At 44.0% G+C, this 24,172-nt stretch overlaps 1 protein-coding gene across 1 annotated transcript in view; it reads right to left on the minus strand.

Annotated features, from left to right (window-relative positions):
- Positions 1–24,172, minus strand: part of RBM19 (RNA binding motif protein 19) — a 543,939-nt gene that overhangs the window by 516,410 nt on the left and 3,357 nt on the right. The window contains exons 2-4 of the mRNA XM_086943257.1: positions 9,658–9,840; positions 4,437–4,556; positions 2,241–2,279 (exon numbers count right to left, since the gene is read on the minus strand). Coding sequence (XP_086799383.1) covers positions 2,241–2,279; positions 4,437–4,556; positions 9,658–9,840 — 342 coding nt within the window. The remainder of the gene's footprint in view (positions 1–2,240; positions 2,280–4,436; positions 4,557–9,657; positions 9,841–24,172) is intronic.

The following is a 24,172-nucleotide window of genomic DNA, read 5'->3' on the forward strand; positions in this document are numbered from 1 at the left end:
AACGCTTCTAACACAGTACAATTGCCTTTTCGATTAACAATTGATTAAAATAAAACACAGGGCAAAAGCCAGGCTATTTTCCCTATAATCTTATTAACTGTGAGCATGTTAAAAGTACCTAAGAAAAATAGTAGCCATTTCTCTTACACAGACACGCCGATATGTGCATCCTTCTTCATTTGATTGTATATATTTTCATGGAGAGTAAAATGCACCACTTAGAATGGTAAATACTGAATATTAAAATGCCTAATAGAAATAAATGTATGTATAATGAGTTTCAATTAAAGTCTATTCCATAATTTAGCTCTGGTATGCGTGTTCTGAATTTTGGAAGAAAAGAAAACAAGGTACAAGGAGTAAAACTGGTCTGCCAGTGTCACACAATGTGGTTAAGGAGGAAAACAGGTGACATGAAATATATCTTGTTCACCTAACTAGATGGAATAGAAGGTCAATTCCAGGAAAGGTCTAGTAAATAGCACGTTGGACCAAAAGGTAAACAATATGGATGGCCAGACCTGAATAAATGTGTTCTCAAATACGTTTTCCAATGGCCATCTACTGAACACATTTAAGCCTATTTTCCAGGCAATCCAGCTGTTACAAACATTCCGATATGAGGAAACATTTGCAGCAATAACAACATTCAGTATGATCTTTATAAGAGAACACAGTACTGACTAAAGGACTCCGATATTTAAGCAGCAAGCCCTTTGGTTTCTAGGCTACACCAGCTTCCTAACACAGTCTGCTAGCTTTCTTAATAGGCTGGTACCTTTGGAAATCCAGCTGAGGACATGCTATGGTAAAATGTGAAGCAATATGTCCTGGTCCTAATGCCTTTTCTTATGGGAAAGGTAGCTTATGCATTAAAATGTTAATGTCAATTATTATCTGCAGTGCTGCTACTGGCCAGGTTCAAGTTTCATGCATCAGCCAAAGCAATACGCCTTCTCTTTTTCCTTCTCGGACTAGAGTAGAGCAACACATGCACACCATAATTCCTGAAGATCACTGTGGCAACTGCATGGCAATGCCTAATCGATACTGGGGATATTGTGAACATCCTAGGGCTGAAATGCCAAACTTACTGCATCAGAGTGTAGCTATGAGTTGCTTTCACAGCAGAAAGAAGCAAAAAGAATTAGTCCTATTAGAACTATGAACAGAATAACTGTTCTATGTTTAAATAAGGGAAGGAGGCAGAGTGGCAATTCAGTGGCAACTGCGCTTTATGTTTAAGACAGATGTGCCATTAAAGGTTCTTTCTGTGTAGAAGCACGACGACACCACACGGCTTGCAAAGTAAGTACTTAAAGATTGTATATCCTTTCTTACTAGGAAATGTGTCAACATCCCTACAGCAGAGGCGGTAACTTTCAAAGGAATTTAAGTGTGAAGTATTCATTAGCTGAGAATAGGAAAATGTAATGTGATAACAAACAATGGAGGTGATGAAGAATAGAGTAAAAATGAGTGTGTGGCTTTCCTGATACCTGCATCCTGTAAGGAACTGGGCTTCACCTAGAGGCAGAATACATCCAACCAGAGAAGAAAAAAAACTGATCTCCTTTATTACTAGGAAATGTGTCAACATCCCTACAGCAGAGGCGGTAACTTTCAAAGGAATTTAAGTGTGAAGTATTCAGTAGCTGAGAATAGGCAAATGTAATGTGATAACAAACAATGGAGGTGATGAAGAATAGAGTAAAAATGAGTGTGTGGCTTTCCTGATACCTGCATCCTGTAAGGAACTGGGCTTCACCTAGTGGCAGAATACATCCAACCAGAGAAGAAAAAAAACTGATCTCCTTTCTTACTAGGAAATGTGTCAACATCCCTACAGCAGAGGCGGTAACTTTCAAACGAATTTAAGTGTGAAGTATTCAGTAGCTGAGAATAGGCAAATGTAATGTGATAACAAACAATGGAGGTGATGAAGAATAGAGTAAAAATGAGTGCGTGGCTTTCCTGATACCTGCATCCTGTAAGAAACTGGCCTTCACCTAGTAGCAGAAAACATCCAACCAGAGAAGAAAAAAACTGATTAAGTGGGCAACGAAGACAAAAATTCTAGAATTGTGGAAAGATGTCACAGCTTGCCATATAGAACAGCCTGTGACAAGAGGGGGAACATGGAACAGCTTGAAGTGTGTTTTGGATGTTGTGCTTCATTCAATGAAAATATCAAAATATTCTCCACTTTGAGCTCAGTATGGCATATACTTTGTACTCACCCCTTCAAGAGCACCCACTATTTTTTCCTTCTTTTTAACCTACAAATAAACAGACTTATTAGAAAGATAATCTTAAACAAAAAAGCACAATTGCGTGCAATAAAGAATGCTATTCAAATAAAGACAACATACTAACATAATTTACGAAGAGACACTAGTATGGCTAGAAAAGCAGTATGCTTTAAAAGAAAAAAAATATTTGTAGACTATATTGGCATTGAAGAAAACCTGTGATTTGCATGCTACTGGTCTAGGTGATCTTTATCCCTCTAGACACTTTGCACTGATAAACTGCACTTGCACACTTAATCTTGGAAAACCTATTTGATGTATCCAAATTTATAGGAGAGGTGTCAAATGCGGACCTATTTATTATAGTGCTGCATGTATATGAGCTTAAAAAGAAAAGTGATTTGTGCCTTCATATATCGGGACCTTGAAAGTATTTGTGGTGAGCATAATGAGGCATACAATGGCTACACTGATGAACATGTTTAATTTCTCTTAAAAACCTGCAAAAATATAAGTATATATATATATATATATATATATATATATATATATATATATATATATATATATATATATATATATATATATATATATATATATATTTAAGCTCCTTGTACATCGATGGCACGAGTCACTCCCAAGCGGGTGCTGTTGCGCGGCGGTGCCCCGCGTTACAAATGATTGCTCCAATTCCTCTTAGATACCCAGCCGGGTCAGAAGAAAATACAGCACTCACGGGGTTATCAGCAGTCAGCAAAGGATTTATTCATATATATATGACTAACTTTACACAAGACTAACTTTACACAAGAAATAAACTGAACTCAGATTTTATAACATGCTGGTGCATCATCATGAGAGGCATCAAAATGGAATAGCCCGCTAACACTGGGATAGCCCTTGAGGTCTAGTTTGCAGTTTACAAATGTGATCTTATTGCTAGGAAAGGAAATCACATCCCCACTAAATCAACAATAATGGCTCAGTGACCCATTCAGAGAAAATAGGAGAACAACAAAGTGCACCTTCAATATGGTAATATAACAGAGTATCAAGGTTTATGCAAGGCAGACAAAAGAATTGTTGCACTACTGAGGCTCTCATTACGAGTTTGCAAAATGGTATCACCAGGGGTGAATATATCTACGTCCAATTTCAAGTGGCCCGGCATTCCACACCTGGCATTACCAGATGCAGAGAACATCTTACCCATCTATCAGGTGTTGATGTGCACCCTGTAAAACCATGGATTAAAAGGGCCAGAGGAAGACCACACAAGTACAGTTCAGCAGTAGTGGCTGGCACAGATCGGGGGAGGTAGGCGGGGCAGGTGGAGGTAAAGATAAAAAATTAAAATTACCTCCATGCATCTCTCCGTGTCGTATCTCATTGTCCTCATTCCTCCGCTCCAGCAGGAAAAAGAAGCAGCCAAGCTCCCCTGACCAATCACAATGCTGCATATTGAATGGGGGCCTGCGCATGTTCTCCAAGCAGGCTGTAATGCAGCCAGGATGGAGAACAGGCAAAGTGCGCATGACTGTGTGACCCGCCCAGGAGGGCCGGTCAAACAGTCATGTGCAGTTTACAGAGTGTCACTACTTCTTCCTCTGCTCTGAGAACAGAGCACCCCCACCCTGCAAAGACACAGGAACAAATAAAATGATAAAAACATCCAGTTATTATCATTTTATTTTTCCTTCGTTTCCACTGCTAAAAGCAGTGAGGTGACGCTCCGCCTCAGCGGAGGAGCCGCCACTGCAGCTCAGCGTCTGTCAATGTCCTCCAGCACAAAGAGAGAACTAATAATGCTCCTCTCAGAGAGACCAGAGTCTCCTGTCACCCAAGACTTCCTCCTTGCCTGGCAGCCTATACCCCTCCCTCCCCCGGCATGCACCATCCCTGCTGAAATTAATATGAGTGAATTTGTCACTAGAATGGGAGAAAGCATGTGGAAAGGAACTCTGGCCCGCATGTTTTTCTCATTATAGGAACAAATTCCTGTGATGTAAGAGATACCGACCGGCCAGAATATGAGATTTCAGAAAGTCTGAATCAGGATTCTAACCTAAGGGACAATCCCTATATTACAATGCGGGACGAGATTAGCCACATTAAACACTTTACAGCAAGATCAGATATGTATATTTCCCCATCCCAATCACAAACGATGAGGACCCATCTTACTTTCTTTGTATCAGTGGAATTTGTCTTCTTTGTAGGTTTCTCTGGTTGCTCTGGTTTCTGAGAGTGCTTGCTCCATGCCTTCGCTTTTGTTGGGTCTCCAAATGATTTGCAGAATTCAACCTTTGAGAAAAATAAGAATTGACTGTTGTTATTCCGATTTATGAAAGATAAGTGCTCATCTCCATAGGTGATGGTATGTGTTTCACAGTTTAACAAGGACTTTCAATCCACGGAACAGAGGCATTCATGAATAAAACTCTGATATTCTTCTACAAAATTAGAATCATTTAGTACATAAGATAGGTAAGCAAAGGAAAGAAAGGCAAGTTACTTTAATTATTATATTTTTTAAGCGTTTTAAGGAGCTATCTTGGACTAACAACAGTATTAGACTGCTTACATTGTAACAAACCGATACATGTTTTGCAGAACAGTGAGCAACAAAAGATATTCATTTACTTCAGGCATAAAAAGAAAAGAGAGGCTTCCAAAGTACGTGGACTGAATAAACAGGTAGGCTTAAGGCATTTCAGACTAGGCAACTAGTTTTATATTTACCAATTGCTTCAACGGATTGACAATATCAATTGCAACAGGGTGATGCAATAAACTTTCATGGTAAACAGAAGAGTTCATGTGCAGGGTGTAATATGGCGTTGAGAGGGAAAATCAAGAATGAAGATACACAACAAGAATGGCACTGTCAAAATCCAGGTAAAAGATAACCAGGCAGTGGAGTGCTATTCTTAGTTGTGTACAAGACAGAAAAAGGTGAAAACTGGTAGATTTCACTAGTTTGTTTACAAGAAAAAACGGAGAAAGTGAATATTCTAAAGTAAAGCCTAACAATGTACCTGTAGGTGAGAGATACCAAGACCGATATTTTACTTTGAAAATGGGGAAGAATACAGAGTCAAATGTGTTCATATAGAAGGGTTAATCAGTGGGAACGTATCCTTCTGGGCATTAAGCATCCAAATGTTGGCAGCCAACCATGTTTGGAGAGTAATGGATAAGCAGCGTTTGGTGTCATCACATATTGGTGAATATAAAGGTCCAATCCCTCAAATATTGTGCTCAGTGGCTCAAGGTACAAACTGAACAGAGAAGTCAAGTCAAGTCAAGTCAAAGATTTATATAGCGCGCTACATACCCGGAGGGTCTCAAGGCGCTTGAAGAAGGGTGGGGAATTACTTGTCGAATATCCAAGTTTTAAGTTGCTTTCTGAATGCTAGGTGGTTCTGAGTGAGACGAAGGTGAGTGGGGAGTGAGTTCCAGGTTTTAGCTGTGAGGTGGGAGAAGGATCTACCTCCCATGGAGGTTTTATTGATGCGAGGTACGGTAGCAAGCGCTTGGTTGGAGGATCGTAGTTGGCGGGAGGGGGTGTAGAAGGAAAGTCGTGTGTTGAGGCATTCGGGTCCAAGTTCGTAAAGTGCTTTGTGTGCGTGGGTTAGGAGGCGGAAAGTAATCCTCTTATTGACGGGGAGCCAGTGGAGGTTTTTCAGGTGATTAGAGATGTGGTCTTTACGTGGGATGTCTAGTATGAGTCTGGCTGATGCGTTCTGGATGCGTTGGAGTTTATTCTGGAGTTTTGCAGTGATACCGGCGTATAGGGTGTTTCCGTAGTCCAGGCGGCTGGTGACCAGAGCATGGGTGACCATTTTTCTGGTTTCGGTGGGGATCCAGCGAAATGTTTTTTTGAGCATGCAAAGAATGTTGAAGCAAGATGATGAAACGGCGTTGACTTGTCTGTTCATAGAGAGTGAGGAGTCCAGGATGACGCCCAGGTTCCGTGCGTGGTCCGTCGGGATGGGTGCTTTTCCAAGGGCCTCTGGCCACCAAGAGTCATCCCAGGCGGAGGGGGAGGTACCTAAGATAAGGACTTCTGTTTTGTCTGAGTTAAGTTTCAGACGGCTGTGCTTCATCCACTCGGCTACATCTTTCATTCCTTCATGTAGGTTGGTTTTGGCGATGTTAGGGTCTTTGGTGAGTGATAGGATCAGTTGAGTGTCATCAGCATAGGAGATGATGTTGAGGTTGTGTTGGCGTGCGATGGCCGCGAGGGGGCTCATGTATACGTTGAAGAGGGTGGGACTGAGTGAGGACCCTTGTGGTACGCCGCAGATGACTTCAGTGGCCTCTGAGTGGAATGGTGGGAGGCGGACTCTCTGGGTTCTTCCGGTGAGGAACGAGGTGATCCATTCCAGTGCTATTCCTTGGATTCCGATGTTTCTGAGGCGCTGTAGAAGGGTGCTATGGCAGACTGTGTCGAAGGCTGCGGAGAGGTCGAGGAGGATGAGGGCGACTGTGTCTCCATTGTCCAGTAGAGTTCGAATGTCGTCTGGTGCTGCGATGAGTGCGTTCTCAGTGCTGTGTTTGGCTCGGAAGCCGGACTGTGAGGAGTCGAGGGATTTGTTGGTTTCGAGGAAGGCGGCGAGCTGGTTGTTGACAGCTTTCTCGATGACTTTAGCCGGGAATGGGAGGAGCGAGATGGGGCAGTAGTTTTTGAGTTCGGTGGGGTCAGCTGTGGGTTTTTTCAGAAGGGCGCTGAGTTCGGCGTGTTTCCAGCTTTCTGTGAAGGTGCCGGATTTGAGGGAGCAGTTGATGACGTCTCGGAGGTGTGGTGCTATGATGGAGTCTGCTTTGTTGAAGATGTGGTGAGGGCAAGGGTCTGAGGGGGATCCTGAATGGATGGAGTTCATCAGGCGAATGGTGTCCTCAGTGGAAATTGGGTTCCAGTCATTAAGGATGTTCAAGGGGGGTGAAGGTCCTGCAGAAGGTTGGGTGGGTTGGTCTCCGGGTCGGTTGTCGAAGCTGTTGTGGATGTCTGCGATTTTGTTGTGGAAGAACAAAGCTGGGGAGTCGCAGAGGGCTTGAGAGGGGGTGATGTCGTTGGAGTTGGCTGAGGGGTTGGTAAATTCTTTGACGATGTTGAATAGTTCCTTGCTGTTGTGGGCGTTGTTGTCTAGTCGGTCTTTGAATGCGGCTTTCTTGGCAGATCGGATAAGTTGGTGGTGTATGCGGGTGGCGTTTTTGAAGGCGTCCCTGGTGCTGGTGTTTGGGTCTTTTTTCCAGGCCTTCTCGAGGGAGCGACAGAGTTTCTTTGATTTCTTAAGATCATCGTTGAACCAGGAGGCGTTTTTGCTGCCTAGTTTGGTTTGACGTTGATGTCGGCGCTGTTGGATAGCCATTGGGTGAGGTTAATTGCTGCTTGGTCGGGGTATGAGGAGTGGGCAGGGGGGTTTTGAAGAAGCGATGAGGAGATCTGGTCGATGGTGATTTTGTTCCAGTTTCTTCGCAGAGTAGGTTGAGGAAGGTTGTGAGTTGTGGTCTTATTGTAGGTAAAGTGTACGCAGCTGTGGTCCGTCCAATGGAGAATAGTGGTGTGACTGAAGGAGACATGTTTGCTGGAGGTGAAGATAGGGTCGAGTGTGTGACCTGCGATGTGGGTGGGCGTAGTGACAAGTTGTTTGAGTCCGAGGTTGGCGAGATTGTCCAGAAGGGAGGTGGCGTTGCTGTCATTGCTCTTTTCCAGGTGAAAGTTGAGGTCTCCCAGTAGAATGTATTCCTCGGAGGGGAGGGCGTGTGGGGTAATAAAGTCAGTGATAACATCGCTGAATTGTGCGCGGGGTCCTGGAGGTCGGTAGAGGAGTGTGCCTCTGAGTGTGGTCTTGGGGTCGGTGTGGATCTGGAAGTGAAGGTGTTCGGCGCTGGCAAGGTTGACGTCTGAGCTGGTTGAGATGCGGATGGAGTTCTTATGGACGATAGCGATGCCTCCTCCTGTTTGGTCGGTGCGGTCCTTACGGATGATCTTGTAGCCTTCCGGGATGGCAATGGTGATGTCTGGGGCTGATGAGGCGTTCATCCATGTTTCTGTTAGGAAGGCGACGTCGGGAGAAATGGTGTCTAGTAGGTCTAGTAGGAGCTAAATCTATGTCTCAGTAACCCCACATGACACTGTTGGACAGGCCGAGAAATGATTTATCCATCTTCATCGTGTGAGATGGCTGGTTAGGAAAGAGGTAAACCAACAAAGGGGTTGGTCAAGGTCCATGCAGTGTTCCAAGATTGAGAGATTAGCCTTTTGTGATTAACTATAAAACAATTTATTCAAGGATCAGATAAAATAATAAGACAGGAGTTCTCACTGCTTACATTGTGCAGTACCTCATTTAAATTGTTAGGGTGGTGTTCTCAAGACTACAGTAGAACCAGAAGCCACATTAATCATCAATAAGAGCTGACCTTTAGTTATCTAGGTAATGATTTGTTCGGAAGCACAGCTTATGATGTCTTTACCAAGGCGAAGCAGGTTGGAAAACAATTTGTGTCACATTTATCAGCTAATGTAGTTGGTAGAATTTGGCGATAGGAGTGATGTTCGGATAAATATAGTGAAATGGTTTAACAGAATTGGTGAAAGAGTCCATTTGTTCCTGTAAAAGTTTTACTTTGGGAGCAATAATGGACTGTTTTTAAATTGTCTTCTCAGAGCTTTTAGTTGTTGTGCAGAAAATCGTCGATTTATATGCTTGCTAAGTTTTATTACCTGTCTCTCAGACAACTAAAGGTGCTTATGTTTATTGATGTTCCACACTTTATCACCTACGGTCTACAAAAATTTAAAATAAACAAATTAACTTAATTGTATGCGTTATAGGGATCCTATGAAATAGTCGACAGAGTGTTAACTGTTTACAGCATTTATGCTAAAAGCCTTTTCAGTTTAAACAATAAGCTTTTTGTAGGCGGTTTGTCCAGCCCGTAATTTTTTTTTAATCATAGCTAGTAATAAGGAAAGAGAGCAATTACAAAAGAACCGATGTTCTGACAAGATTCAAGCGTGATTGTAAATCTTTCATCTGTGTCTGTGCAATGCGTTATAAGATAACCAGCATAGGATTTTGTCAAGCACACATTTTTTAAGACAGCTAAGGCGACAGAAATTGTTTCAAACACATTAGACTAAAATCGATACCAAACGCATAGGATTCCAAATAGCAGTGAATGATCAACCCACCAAAGATGAATCTCAGTCAGGTTTTCAGGATATTAAAAATGAAAATAGAGGTGAAAATGTACATAAAACAAATGTCAAGAGGAATTCTTTTTATATGCGTTAATCATTCCAAAACCAAACAGAATTTTTAAATACAGCGATTTGATCTCAGCCACAAAGTTAATTTCTACAATGAAAAGTTTAGCCACCTAGGAAACTTACCGAGACTCTTGCAGTGTCAATGAAGGCCTTGTTAAAGTGATTAAGAGCAGCTCTTGCCTCATCCTCAGAGCTAAAGCCAATGAAGCCAAACTTACGGAATTTTCCTTCCTTTGTGAACTTCAAGGTACAATCCGTTAGCGTTCCAAAGGCACTAAAGAGAGACCGGAAACGATCTTCTTTCATCTGAAAATTAAGAGCAAAGAACAATGACGGTAGGCTGATTATGAAGAGATAAAGCATGAAGACCTGCAAGGTAAAAAGTGGAGAAAAGGAGAAGAGTGAGATTGGAAGGCAATGACGAAGGAAAAACACTCAAGACAAGGCAGGCAGTGGAAAAAAACGAGCGGTGGCAAGGTAATAAATGGTTGACCAAGAGAGCAAACAGGAGGGTGAGGGAGCAAAAAGTTGGCTGAGAAAGAAGATGTGTGGGCCAGCTTCTGAGAGAGAATAGAAGACAGAAGAAGGGGTACAGAGAAATCAAGAGAATGGGGCGGGGAATTGGTGAATCAGAAAGGGGACCATGAGACAGAGAGACAGGAAAATTATCACTTTATGCCTGTGGCATAGATCACAAAGGAAAAAGTTCACTGGACAGGGGGAAAGCCGCTTCGCCTTCCATATTGGATCATCAAGAAATGGGCTGCTTTGCATTTGTGCAACTGGTAGTAAAGCAGTTACAATGCCTGCTTCAAACATTTAATATAGGGACCACTACCTAATTCATTCTACTTGCAACAGGACACAATGCATGCTTACAAAGCAATACGAGCATATTGCAATCCAGGCAAAGAACACTGTGATCAGTATTTGCATGAGCACAAATCTGCCTCCTTTGTGAAAGTGATAAAGAACACTGCATCTTGCCATAAACTGTAAAACAATTGTATATGAAAGATACACAACAGAAGAGCACCTGCACTCAAAATAGCCTGCCTGATTAATAAACAATCTCTTGGATGTCAACTGAAAGGTCGAAAGTCTGATGTAACAACCTGCCTCTCATTTTAGTGTCCTGGCAGACTCCATATATTTACTGGTGCATGAGATCTGTGTCAACACTATCCTGACAAGTGCTCTACACAATGTTGGCATTTTGCTCATCAGCAGCTTGCTAAGCCATGTTGGGTAATTTAAGTCAACCAAAAGTGGCACTTCTTTCAACATAGATACCCACTGCCCACGAGACCAGGCCATGCTACTACCAACAATAGGTGGCAACTGATTACAGCCCTGGGCGCATGCTTTTATACCATAATACCTTTGGGAAGACAGCCTACAAGCCTTCCATGGTAAAAATGTCACAATGGACCACGTATTTTCCCAGGGTGTGTGTGGAGTCCGGATGCGATTGTAGAGGTGTATGTGAGGTAGATTACCCATGTGGGATCCCCCTGGCTGTGTGCAAGTCCTAAAGAGGTAGGGTGTTCCACAGGATTAAGAAGTGGCCAGTGCTGCTACCAGTGCAATTGCATATTCAGTGGTTTCCCTGCATGTACTCCTGTGCTGCTCCTCAGACTTCCATCTTCCTCAGGAATTCTTTCTAAATTCTAGTGCAACTATCTGGCTTGAATTATTCTGTTAGACAAGGGAGATGGAAGGACCTTTTGTTGCAATGGACCTGTACCAAAGCAGTTGCAGTAAGGCAGCCAGTGACCTAGCTAGCCCAGCACATAAGCAAAAGTATGACCAAAAGGACGGCAGAAGATTTTACACCGTTTATATAGACTATGGCTGCTTTCCCAACACTCATCCTCGCATCCCACACTTTGTGTTGATGAACAGAGCTGTGTGAGAGCAACATACAAACTAATAGTGACAGTTTCACCTAAATTTGGCTGCCTTGCACCTGTGACTCACAGAAAGGAAAATACACTTAGAGCAGACTGTTTGTTCCAAACCCAACCTTTGAGATCAACTTTAAATTTGACGAGACAGTTGGATTTAGGTCAACAGAAAAACAACGGTTTATAGACTGACACAGAGAGCATATCTGGCATATTCCTTCGATTTCAAGAGTCATTCTACACATGTACTAAGGAAAGTGAGAACCAGAGGAGAATGCTGCGAGTATCTCACTATTTGCGTTAAGGTTTATAGGAACTGGAGTGAGAAAGAATTAGGACTATTTCCCCAGAACCCAATAATCACTCGTGGACCTGAGAGTCTGCACGCTGCATTGCCACATCTGCAACCGATGCCTGAGAGTGCCTGTCTGTTGCACCCTCCGTTGCTACTACTTCTGCAACCAATGATAGTGAGTCAGTGTGGTACACTCTAAATTGCCTTTAATTCTTCTGAGAACAAGGACCTTGATAGCTCATGTGTAGTAATCTGCACAGTCACTACATCTAGTCCGTAGGACTGGTCTGTATTGTACCTCTGCACCCAGAAAACTCTTCTTTCCTCAAGCAGTCAGCTCTGCAGAGCATGTGCACATACCTGCCACTGCTCTCCTCCTGCCTGGATCAAACTGAGCCACCTGCCACCATCCACGACTACCTAATGAAATCTATGTGATTTGCTGGGCAGTACGGTCCACTTAGGTAGCTCCAGTGACGCCACGTAAAGAGAAAAACCAAGAGTATGGATCAAGTATTAAATAGTGCCAACAGTGACCACTTACACAGCGTTTAACAGAGCAGTGTTTACTCCTATTTTTATAAACCTTAATGCGTGTCCCTAAGGTTTAGATGCATAGTACATTTAGATAAAGATTATAAAGCTTAAATCTTTATGCAAAAGTATAATGCTGCTGGGATTTAATAATTATGTGAGTGATATTTGCAGCCTGAAGTAGACAATTTACCATGCGCCATGTTTCAACAGCAAGCCCTCTTTAACTTTACAATGCCCTGCATGGTCAAAACCTAAAAAGGAGGTACTGGGCAAATCAATGAGCTCCAGGGCCTGCTGTAGGACAAACTTCCTTTGTTTCTAATGACACCAGAAATACCTGCCACAAGTGTTACCTAACCACCCTTGAGTCATACAGGCCATAAAGAACTAGTGGGATGCTAGTAATGTCCATAACCATGTCTATATCTATTCAATGAAAAATCTAAAGGTTAAACTTTTGCTATAGTTAGGCAAACTTTATTTATTCTTTCTATACCAACCAAACTTAAACTAAACAAACTTTAGAAATGCTAAAGTTATACTATAACTTAAAATGATGATTTATGCATCACCTTTAAATTACTTAACTTTATTTAGTTTTTCTATACAAATAAAAGTTAAAAGTTATACTTATAACTTTAATTTATAATTTACAGAACACCTTCAAATTATTATAACCTGCGCACTTCCATACACCGTGCATTCAACTCGGTAGCCATAATACATTAACTATAACTCACCACTCTACTGTGCACTCCGTTCTCACAATGATGTGATTTTCGATGTTGTGTTATCGTAAATGCTATAATTTTAGATGGTAATAATTACATAATATAGGGAATAAGCATTGCATAGAGAAGGCGCAACTTATAGTTATTGTATTGTGGCTCCCGAGTTGAATAGACTGGGTATGGAGGTGCGTGAATTATAATAATTTGAAAGTGTTCTGCAATTTCTTTAATTAAAAGGTATAACTTTAGAATTTCTAACCTAAAACTGGAGCGGTGCAAACTGGAGTGGCGCTAAGTGCAGAGTGGTACAGTGGAATGGCGTACAGTGGAATAGTGTACAATGGAGTGGTGTAGAGTGGAGTGTGGTACAGTGGAGTGCGGTACAATTGAGTGCAGTACAATGGACTGGAGAAAAATAGCGTAGAGTGGTGTACAGTGGAGTGGTGTAGAGAGGAATAGGGTATAGTGGGTTGCACGTCATCACAACGCAGGCCTTTACCACGCGTGCCTTGACAACACATCCTTTACCACAAATTTGCCTTTACCACACATGCCTTGACAACGAAATATATATATATATATATCCACCAAAGTTTTTCCCCAAAATAGGGAAGCCAACAGGTACGTGTGTAGTACTCGAATTTATTAAGGACAGCTTTCTGCAAGCATGGAACTTGGAACGCAACACTACATTATACGCACAACAATATCTTAAACAAAATTAAAAGGTAATTAAGCATCATGTGTAATTAAAACAATGTGACATTATTCCTGTTTACCAGTATGACCATAGAAAAAATAGCAATGCAGGATTTTAGCTATTTAATGCATTGAGAAGGAGCACAGGCCAAACAATAGGGTTTATTGTGTTTACAGAGCGATTATTGTGTTTCTAGGATAGGTACTGGGCCCAACACTAAAAAGTGGCGTAGTGTTGGTGATTCTGACCTAACGGAAGTCCTCCAGCATATATATTTGTAGGTTAGTCAGAACCTCAGCATATTGTAATTTATGGTCTCACAGAGAGTATGTGTGAAATCCTAGGGGAAATGCAGCCTAGAAGCAGCAACAGTCTAGCCCCCAGCACATATATATACATATATATATATATATATATATATATATATATATATATATGATGAACCCCTGCGTGTACAGCAAAGATCCACGAGCCACACCAACCGTAAGTGTTAATCAAGTTTGTTTATTCAGGCAGATAAACAAAGGTTACAGGGATGTTATAGAAATCAAACACAATTTTTAAAACTTTAGAAATTCACTGAAAAAACTAAAAGGTTACAGGGACGTTACAGTTAGGAAACAGAAATCATATTTTAAAAAACTTACAAATACACAAAGGTTACAGGGACGTTCTAGTTAGGCCCAGGTACAACAAAAGTTAAAATAGTATACTTTCTACACTACTAATGAGTTTTATTATTTCTAACAGTTGGATAGTACGCGACCGCTGATTTCTTCTGATCCAAATACGGCAACACAACAATTCCAGGACTGGCTAGGCCATGCTACCAATCTTTTAGTTCCTATCAAGTCTATATCCAAGAACAGATCCATTCCAACAGCCCCGTGGTACACGGATGAACTAAAAACGCAAAAACAACATAAAAGGAACTGCGAAAGGCATTGGAGGAAAACGTATGACATAGTAAGTAGAACACGCTACAAAGAATCACTCGCTTTTTATAAAGCAATGATAGTAAAAGCCAAAAAGTCCTTCTACTCAGACCAAATCGAGCAAGCCAAACACTCTAGCAAACAACTATATGAGATCACCAAAACCTTGTCAGGCAACGTTCCCGACTTGATTCCCCCTCCTTCCCAAGTAATGTGCGATGAGCTCGCCAATTTCTTCTTTGCCAAAGTGGATGATATCTACCAAGCCTTTGCCTCTAATTCCACTATAATGAACCCCACTCCTCCCAATATACATCCAGCTACCTTCGCCAGCTTTAAACCTCTAACGAATGACCGTATAAGAACTATTGTCGCCACAATTAAAACAGGATCGGCACTGGACCCTTGCCCTTTCTCTGTCCTTCCTCCAGTGATGGACTCCATTATACCGATCATTACACAAGTATGTAATTCTATTCTGAGCTCAGGGATATATCCCAACTCTTTAAAAAATACACTACTGAAACCTCTTCTAAAGAAACCAAGCCTCGATAAAACCGAACTAAAAAACTACAGGCCAATAGCCAGCCTCCCTTTCATAGCTAAAGTGGTTGAAAAAAGCTATGAATTCACAACTGTCGGAGCACATCGAGAAACACCGATTGCTGGATGATACACAATTCGGATTCCGAAAATATCACGGTACCGAAACTGCCTTAATTAAAGCTGCAGACGAAGTGAGAGCAATCCGAGATCAGGGTGGGACAGCAGTTTTGGTACTGCTTGATTTATCAGCCGCTATCGACACGGTCGACCATAAGATCTTGGTCGACCGTGTCGGTAAGATTGGCGTCTGCCAAACTGCAAGAAATCTGCTCGCCTCGTTTCTCACAGACAGAACCCAGGCCGTCACTTTGGGGCCATACCAATCTGCTAAGCTTTTGTTGCCATGTGGGGTACCTCAAGGCTCATCCCTCAGTCCAACACTATTTAATATCTATGTGTCGGACCTTGCTAATGTCATCAAAGCCTATGGGATGAGCCGAACCTCTTACGCGGACGACACGCAATTGGTACTGGCCATCAAAGGTGACGGAGGGGAGGTAGCCCAACGCTTCCAAAATGGAATGCTGGAAATAGGCGAGTGGATGGCAACAAATTGCCTGAAACTCAATTCTGAAAAAACTGAGGTAGTTATCTTTGGACCCCTCTCACCAGTTTGGTCTTCATTTTGGTGGCCATCCACATTTGGAGCACCCCCAACTCCAGCAGCCAAGGTTAGAAATTTGGGAGTCACCTTTGATGAGGGCCTCAGTTTTATGGATCAAAGTTTCTACTTCAGCTCACTATAAATTACGCATGATTAGAAAAATCAGTCCGTTTTTACCAGCAGCTGCCACTAAAACTCTGGTTAGTTCCTTGGTCCTATCGGCCCTTGACTATTGCAACGGTTTATTTTTAAATACCCAGGTCAGGGTCACAAGGAAGCTGCAGTTGATACAAAATGCGGCAGCACGTCTACTTTCAGGAACCCCCAAATTTGCGGCCATATCAGAAACCATTAAACGACTTCACTGGCTGACGATCCAGAATAGGATCAAATTCAAATCACTATGCATAGTGTATAAAGCCCTAAACAATCAAGGTCCGCACTTTCTAATGGACCAGCTGGTTCCATACCATCCTTCCAGACAGCTTCGGTCTTCTAATCGTAACCAGCTAGTGATCCCTCGGTCCAAAACAGTGTCTTGGGGCGATCGTCGCTTCTTGATAGCAGCCCCTAAATTATGGAACACCTTGCCACAAGACATCAGACTAAGCCCTTCACTCATGCAGTTTCGCAAGAGACTAAAGACTTGGTTGTTTAACCAATAGTTCCCCACTAAAGAAAGGTATTCGGTTGGAGCACATTACACTGAGCAGTATCTACGTAAAAGGTTTAGCGCCGAGGAGGAGCCAAGATGGCGGACGGAACGGACGCGTGAGTTCCCGGCTCCGCAGCCCGTCTGCTTTTAGATAGAAATCCTGCTAACTGTCCTCTGCTGTACCCTGTTTGACCGAGGCCACAGCCGCGCTGGAGAAAACGGCGTTCACCTGATGTCTCTCCCGGCTAGATCCGCTGCGGACTCGCGGCGTTTGCCGACCTCCGGCGTAGCCCCTGAAAACTGACCAGATGATCGCCGCCGGACGCCGCTGGAGTCAGTCGGTGAAACTCGCTGGGGCAGACCCGATCCCTTTGGGTGCTTGACATTTGCGGAGCTGGGCTGACTCGCCCTTCTTCATTGTGCCGGGACCCCATTTCACACCGGAGCGGTTGTTTGAAGGACTGGAGCGGGGAAAGCGACGCTTTCTTGTCCAGAGGCAGGCAACTGGAGTGGGCTCCATTTTGAGCGTCTTTACCGCCGCGCACGCCCGCACCAACAGCAAGCGAGGGGGCTCTCACTCATTGCAGCCCCCCACCCCCCCCAGACTGGGAACTGCGCTACCATTAGTGGCCCTACCCGCTGTTTCGTTTGTTGCTGTGGTCGCCCCCCTCCCTCCACGGCGGGCTGACCGTGGGGGCGGTAATGGCGCCTAAATGTTGGATCGGAAGCGTGGTGGCTCCCCTGCCCTCAACATCTGCAGCCCGGCCCGTCCTAACGCCCGAGGCTGCTCTGGAGACGCCACCGAGCAGTGCTGACCGGCCAGTATTGCGGGGTGCCCTGACTTGTGGCGACATCCTTTCAGCCCTAGCAGATCTAAGGGCGACATGGCGAAGGAACGCCCGAGGTCTGGAATGGAAGATCGAAGAAGTTGCTTCTGATATAAAGCGACTACGGCTGGCTGATTCCCTACTGCCTCTCACTGCTCCCGGAGGGGACACAGTGTTGCAACGTGAGGATACGGGGGACTGTTCTGTCCCTGGCTACAATGTTGAGTGTTTCCTAATGGACGAGGCTACAGTTGCACAATCTCCCTCCACTCCGACACCCGAGACTTTGCCTGTACAAATGCTGACATTGCTGTTTCTACAACATCGGAGTGGGTGCCATCCTGGGACAAAAGGAGAGTCCGTCGAAGTGGATGTTGATCTGGCTGGTGAGTGGGGACACTCCCCTCCTCTTCCTCTGCTTCGTCTTCATCGAGAGTGGCCATCTTTCTCCTTTGTTCTGCATGGAGTACACTCACAGCTGCTGCCTTTCCTGGAGGGAATCCGACGTACGGGGGAGGGCTGAGGTCTTCCTTCGGTGGTTCTGATCGATTGCCTGGCTACGATCCCGGATTGACCTGCTTTTAGACACATTGGTCATGTATCGTTTGCAATTACCCCCCACTACAGGTCGCCGTTGCTATCATGCGTACTGGTCTCCTCTCCACTTCAAGCTGCAATTACTGTGTTTGATTTTCCTTGTCCCTGCCTTGTGGGGTGATTGATTTTGCGGGTTGGGGTTCCGGGGACAAAAGTTGTGCTTGATGGTCCCGGACCTTAGGCCTGATCAGTTGGGGGGGACCCGGATTGGAATACTATTCCGATATGTGCAGGACCTCTCCTTGTCCCCGATGGCCTATTGAACTTGGTTGGGAAAGGGCGAATGATTTACTGATGATGTTCGTTGGACATTTTGCGTCATTGGTTTACTCTCCTCCGTTATGCAGCCATATTGGTTCTTTGTCTTGGTGGGGGCGGGCCTTCTTCATGCGCCTCATTTTGGGATCTGTCCGAGGTCGGGACAGGACTAGGTTCTTTTTATGCTGTCGGTTGCTTGGCTGGTTGGACCGGGATTAGGAATTTTACACGCTTGCTTAAGTCACACACGATATGATGTCTTTCCCCGACTGCTTTCGTATTAATATTTGTTTCTCAGTGGTCACAGACTGGTTGGGGATAGTGTTTTTGACTGGGGGGCTGGGAACGTTTAGAATGGCTCCTCCTCCCGCTTCACTTGTAGTTTTTGAGAGTTGTAGACTAGGGTGGCCTAATCTCACTCTCTATATTTCAGAGTTATATTTTATTATTTTTCTTCTCTTTACTTCTTTCTGTTCTTTTACTTGCACTACATTTCGGGTTCTTTAAGGGGCGACAGGCACATTGTCGGGGGGGGGTAGGCCGTAGCCTCCGCATTGGTGTAGGGTGGGGGGGTAGATTTTATTTTCCGTATTTAGTTTCTATGGGCCTTTTTCTCACTTTTCTGCGCTTTCTTGTACTGTTTTCCTTTCTGGGTCTGTGATAGGGGATGGTTGGGAGTGGGTGGCGCTGGGAGTGGTACGAGCATGGTTCCTGTGGTCCAATTTGTTCTTCTATTGTATTGCCACTCTGATGGGGTGCTTCAAGCAACTGTTGTTATTATTCCTGCTGCCTACTCATGTGGGGGAATTACTGTACGGACTCAGATCGTCTTTGCACCTATCCTTCCTTGACTTTTATTTAACCGAAAAACTTTAAAATGTAACCTTTACTGCTCCTCCTCCCTGGCGACATGTTTTTTCCAGTGTAACTGTTTTAATTGTTGCTATGTCACCTGATGCCGTTGGGGGACCGTATTGCTAGCACCTGTGCTCAAAAGTATTGTGGCCGGCCGGATGGTTGTAGGCCCGTATTTGTTCTTCTATTATATGCACAATAAAGGTTTCAAAAATTAAAAAAAAAAAAAAAAAAAAAAAGGTTTAGCGCCGAGACGCCTGCAGGTATTTCTCACGCTTTATAAATGGCAACAAATAAATAACACATATTTTGAGTGGCTGTATCTGTGTGCGAGTGGGTGTCTGAGTGCCTGTATGGTTGTGTGAGTGGCTGTACGGGTGTACGTGTAGGTGTGTGAGTAGCTGTGTGGGTGAATAAGAGGCGCTGTCTGACTATATTGGTGAGTGAGTGGGTGCCCAGCACCATGTGACTCTGGGCAATAGCTTGCTTAATCTTCCCGACGGCCCCCAGCGCCTAGATACCCTTTCGGGTGATTGTGCGCTTTACAAATGTGGATTATTATTATTATTATTATTATTATTATTGTCAGTGGGTGTAAAAGTGACTGCATGATTGAGTGAGTGGTTGTCTGGCTGTATAAAAGTGATGGGCTGTGAAAGGGGCTGTATGGGCGAGTGAGTGGCTGTTTGAGTGGGTATTTGGTTAAGTAGGTTTGTGTGTGAATGGCTGCATTGTACAGTAAGGGGCAGATTTACAAGCCCCTTGCGCCACTTTTGCGTCACTTTCCCCATGTTAAAAATGACGCAAAAGTGGCGCAAGGGCTTTGTAGATAATCCCCTAAGTTTCTGTGTGAATGGATGTATGGTTGAGTGAGTGGATGTGTGAGTGCTTAAATGGATGTATGAACGGGTATGTAAGTGGGTGTGTGAGTGCGTGTATGGGTGAGTGAGTGGCTGTGTGGAGAGGCTGTACGAGTAAATTGGTGTATTAATGGTTGTATATGGGAATATGCGAGTAGCAGTAGCAGTGAGTGGGTGGCTGTGTGAGTTGGTGGGTGTATAAGTGGCTCTATGGATGAGTAGGAGGTTGTGTGATTACTTGTTTGGGTCTATGAATGTGTTTGTGAGTGGTTGTGTGAGTGGGTGTATGAGAGGCTGGCGGTGAGTACCAAGTCAAACCACTCGGAGACGAACTGCCAAAGGTGGTCGAGCTGTACGGAAGGAGTAGAATTGGGATGCTTGCCTGATATGGTCAGTTGCCTTGTCCCGCCAACACTACAGCCCACAGGCTCCTGCCCAACTGTATCTGCCTGCACAATATCAGTTACAAAGGTAGCTGGCATGATCTGTTGTTTTGCAATAGGAGAGTATCGCTGGTGCCTAGGCAGAGCCGACAATGGTTATGTCCACTGCAAATGTAAAAATAGATTCTAAAATACGTATGTTAAAAAAAATGTGGTAGGGTAGTTGGCACTAATAAGTCTACTCGTGATAAAGGGTCCCCCAAAGTATAACACTTAAATGTAATGAAGGATCGATCCAAAATAGTATTTCCAAAATGAGCCTTAAACAAGCATTTGCAATGCAATAGGTCTCACCTTAGGCAAGTTTGAGCTATTGGTATTGTAAATGACAAATTTTTTATTTATGTGTTGGTTTTGAAAATACCGAAATTAATAGCGTTGTCATTTACAATGCCAATAGTTTTAATTTTCGCAAATATGACACCTATAGCATTTGTAATGCAATATATGTTGTATTTACGTGACTTAGATGTGATATTACACATAACAATGGCTTCTAATTTTTGTGACATTTGTAATAAAGCTTGAAACATTGAGAGAACATATTTGAACCAGTTGTTGTTGAATGGTTGCACAGATTGATGCTGTGGTGGCGCTGAATGATGCGGTGGCGACAAGTGATGCTGTGGCTTTCAGTGATGCTTTAGTAGCGTATAGTGATGTTGTGGTGCCCCTGAGTGATGCTGTGGTGGTGCTGAGTGATGCTGTGGTGATGCGATAGATAGATAGAGTGAGTGCGATAGATAGATAGAGTGAGTGCGATAGAAAGATAGAGTGAGTATGATAGATAGATAGAGTGAGGGTGATAGATAGATAGATAGATAGATAGATAGATAGATAGATAGATAGATAGATAGATAGATAGATAGAGTGAGGGCAATAGATAGATAGATAGATAGATAGATAGATAGATAGATAGATAGATAGATAGATAGATAGATAGATAGATAGATAGATAGATAGACAGACAGACAGATCCGGATGCGGCTTGCCGGACTTCGCATGCACGCAGCATGACAACGCGACTGTGACATTATGAATACATTTTTAAGTCTAAATAACCACAAACAAGCCCATTGCCCACCCCAATAAAAAAAAGAACAGCTGGGTGTGATAGTATAAAGAAACAGTCCTACCTGGTCCCAGTCCTGGCTCCTTGCCAAGTGTGCACGGTTCCCTGATGGCAGCACAGCACAGCGGGAACTTTGGTTTTACTTTCCGAGTGAAAGCCGCGTTAGATGCCGCCGAAGGACAGGGTCGTAATCAGTGGCTAAGGCGCGTAGTCCTTTGCTCTTACTTTAGTAGCCGTTAGTATTACCCGCTCGGCCAGAAGTGTTACCAGATACGATTGACTGCCATGTTTATTTGTATAATTAACAAATGCCTAATGTACGTTCGGCCTGCCTGCAGATAGTTATGTAAATCACAAAGATTACAAGTTCTCAGAGAATGGCAAAGTGGCAAAGAGGTGACAACAGCGAAGTAGATTATATCCTGCTCCGCCAAAAGTTTAACCAGAGATGAATGCTGCCATGTTCTTAAGTAATTAATTGATTCATGCACATCCCGTCCTGCCTGCAGCCTATTAAATAAATTAAGATTCCTGGGAAATGATATGGTGAGTAGCTTATCAGGCAGTCCAATACACTAGTTACGGTGATCGATAGATAGATAGATAGATAGATAGATAGATAGATAGAGTGAGGGCGATAGATAGATAAAGTGTATTTATGTTGCATGAGAAGAGTGTAATTATGTGGCGTGTAATTATGTGGCACTGAGTGGTAATATGGGGAGTGTATGCTGTATTCAGTAGAGTGTAATTTTGTGGCGTGTAATTATCTGGCACTGAGTGGTATTTGGAGTGTTTGTTAGCATTGAGTGCAGTGTAATTATGTTGCATATAATTATGTGGCATTGAGTGGTATTATGGGGAGGTTATGTTGTATTCAGTAGAGTGTAATTGTGTGCCGTGTAATTATGTGGCACTGAGTGGTATTATTTGGAGTGTATGTTCCATTGCAGAGTGTGTGAGGGTGCAGAGTGTGAGGGTGCAGAGTGTGTGTGAGTGTGCAGAGTGTGTGTGAGGGTGCAGTGTGTGTGTGAGGGTGCAGTGTGTGTGTGAGGGTGCAGTGTGTGTGAGGGTGCAGAGTGTGTGAGGGTGCAGAGTGTGTGAGGGCAAGGGGAGACAGAGAAGATAGAGAAAGTGAGGCTGGGAGTCGATTTGTTGGGAGGGAGAGTCCAGGGCACAACTCATGCCTTGAAACAAGGCTCTCTCGTTATGCCGCTGGCTTCTAAAGTGTTAATTGCAGTCTTAATTTCTCCCCTATTGAGTAACCTTTCTTCTGTCCTCCTTACCTCTTTATCCTTAGAAGGAGTAAGGTGAAGAGCATTGATCACTGAAGCGTGCGGGCGCCTCAGTTCTACCTAATAGTGTATTTTTTTAGTATCTCCCCAAGTTTACCCTATGTATTTAAACGATGTGTTTGTCGAATATTTGCGTGGAGTGGGGCAGATTTGTAACGTGTTTATTCATCAACATCCCCTTCTCATTTAACGGCATATGGGAAACATCACTGTGTAACTTCTGCCTCTGTTTGTGTTCCACCTTACAACCAATCACAGCCGGGAAGACCCGGAACCCAGCTCAGACATTCGCGGAACGTGCGCTCTTATCTTCTCACTACAGAAAACAACCGTGTTAGATCAAGTATGCAACTACAAGAGAAGAAACACCCTAGTTTCATGTGACAGAGGTCACAAAAGTATATTTTGCAAATGTACCTGAAAAGCACTGAATATACGAGAGACAGAGCGAAGGAAAGGGAGAAGGGTGAGGGAGAGAGAAAGAGAAGGAAGGGGGAGGGGGAGTGAGGTAGGGATGGGATGCAAGAGGGTGAGAGAGAGAAGGAAGGGGAGAGAGAGAGAGGAGAGGGAGGGAAGAGGGAGAGAGAGAGAGAGAAGGGCCGAGAGATGGAGGGAGGGAAGAGGGAAGGGGAGAGGGAGCAAGAGAGAGGAAAGGGGAGAGGGAGCAAGAGAGAGAGAAGGAAGGGGCAAGAGAGGGTGGAGAGAGGGGAGGTAAGAAGGAGGGAGAGAAAGAGAGAGAGAGAGGGGAGAGAGAGAGGGGAGGGAGGGAGGAGAGAGGGGGAGAAAGAAAGAGAGAAGGAAGAGAGCGAGAGAGTGAGGGAAGGAGGGGCGGGAAGAGGGAATGGGAGTGGGAGAAGGAGCAAGAGAGAGAGAGGGTGAGAAAGAATAGAGGGGGGGGGTCTAAAAAATGACTCTCCATCAGAAAATACTTAGAAGGTCCCAAAAGCGAGACCTGGTGGGCTATTCCAATGCTTGTTTTGTTTGCAGTGGGAAGAGGCTCAGAGGAAGCAGCGATGGAGGAGCTGGGTGTTGGAGATGTAAGCAAATGGTGGAAAAAAGCATTTGGTTGGAAGAGTAAGATAGAGAAGGGGGGGCAGGGATGTGAATGGGCAAGCAGCAGATGGCGAGGAAAGACCAAAACCAGAACTGCAGAGGAGCACACAAACTGTCCCTGAGGTGAAGCCTGGCATAGAACTCTGCCATGTTTTGTCACAATCATCATCTAAAGTGAGTCTGTCGTGAGTTGAGCTGTTCAAAGGTGGTGAATGCGTGAGCACTTCCTGAAATAAACTGTTATCGTCTGTTGTGACAGTGTACACGGCGACAGTGCAGGAGCAGCAACAGTCACCAACTTCCAGGGCATTCGGAAGCTTTCACACTAGCAGGGTGCAACACTCATTCATCTCGCAGATGGTTGACGCAGTTTGCTCAGGGTGGAGGAGCAGCTCTGACACCCTACAT

This window comes from Lissotriton vulgaris, chromosome 11 (assembly GCF_964263255.1).
Source record: "Lissotriton vulgaris chromosome 11, aLisVul1.2, whole genome shotgun sequence".
Lineage (NCBI taxonomy): Eukaryota > Metazoa > Chordata > Amphibia > Caudata > Salamandridae > Lissotriton > Lissotriton vulgaris.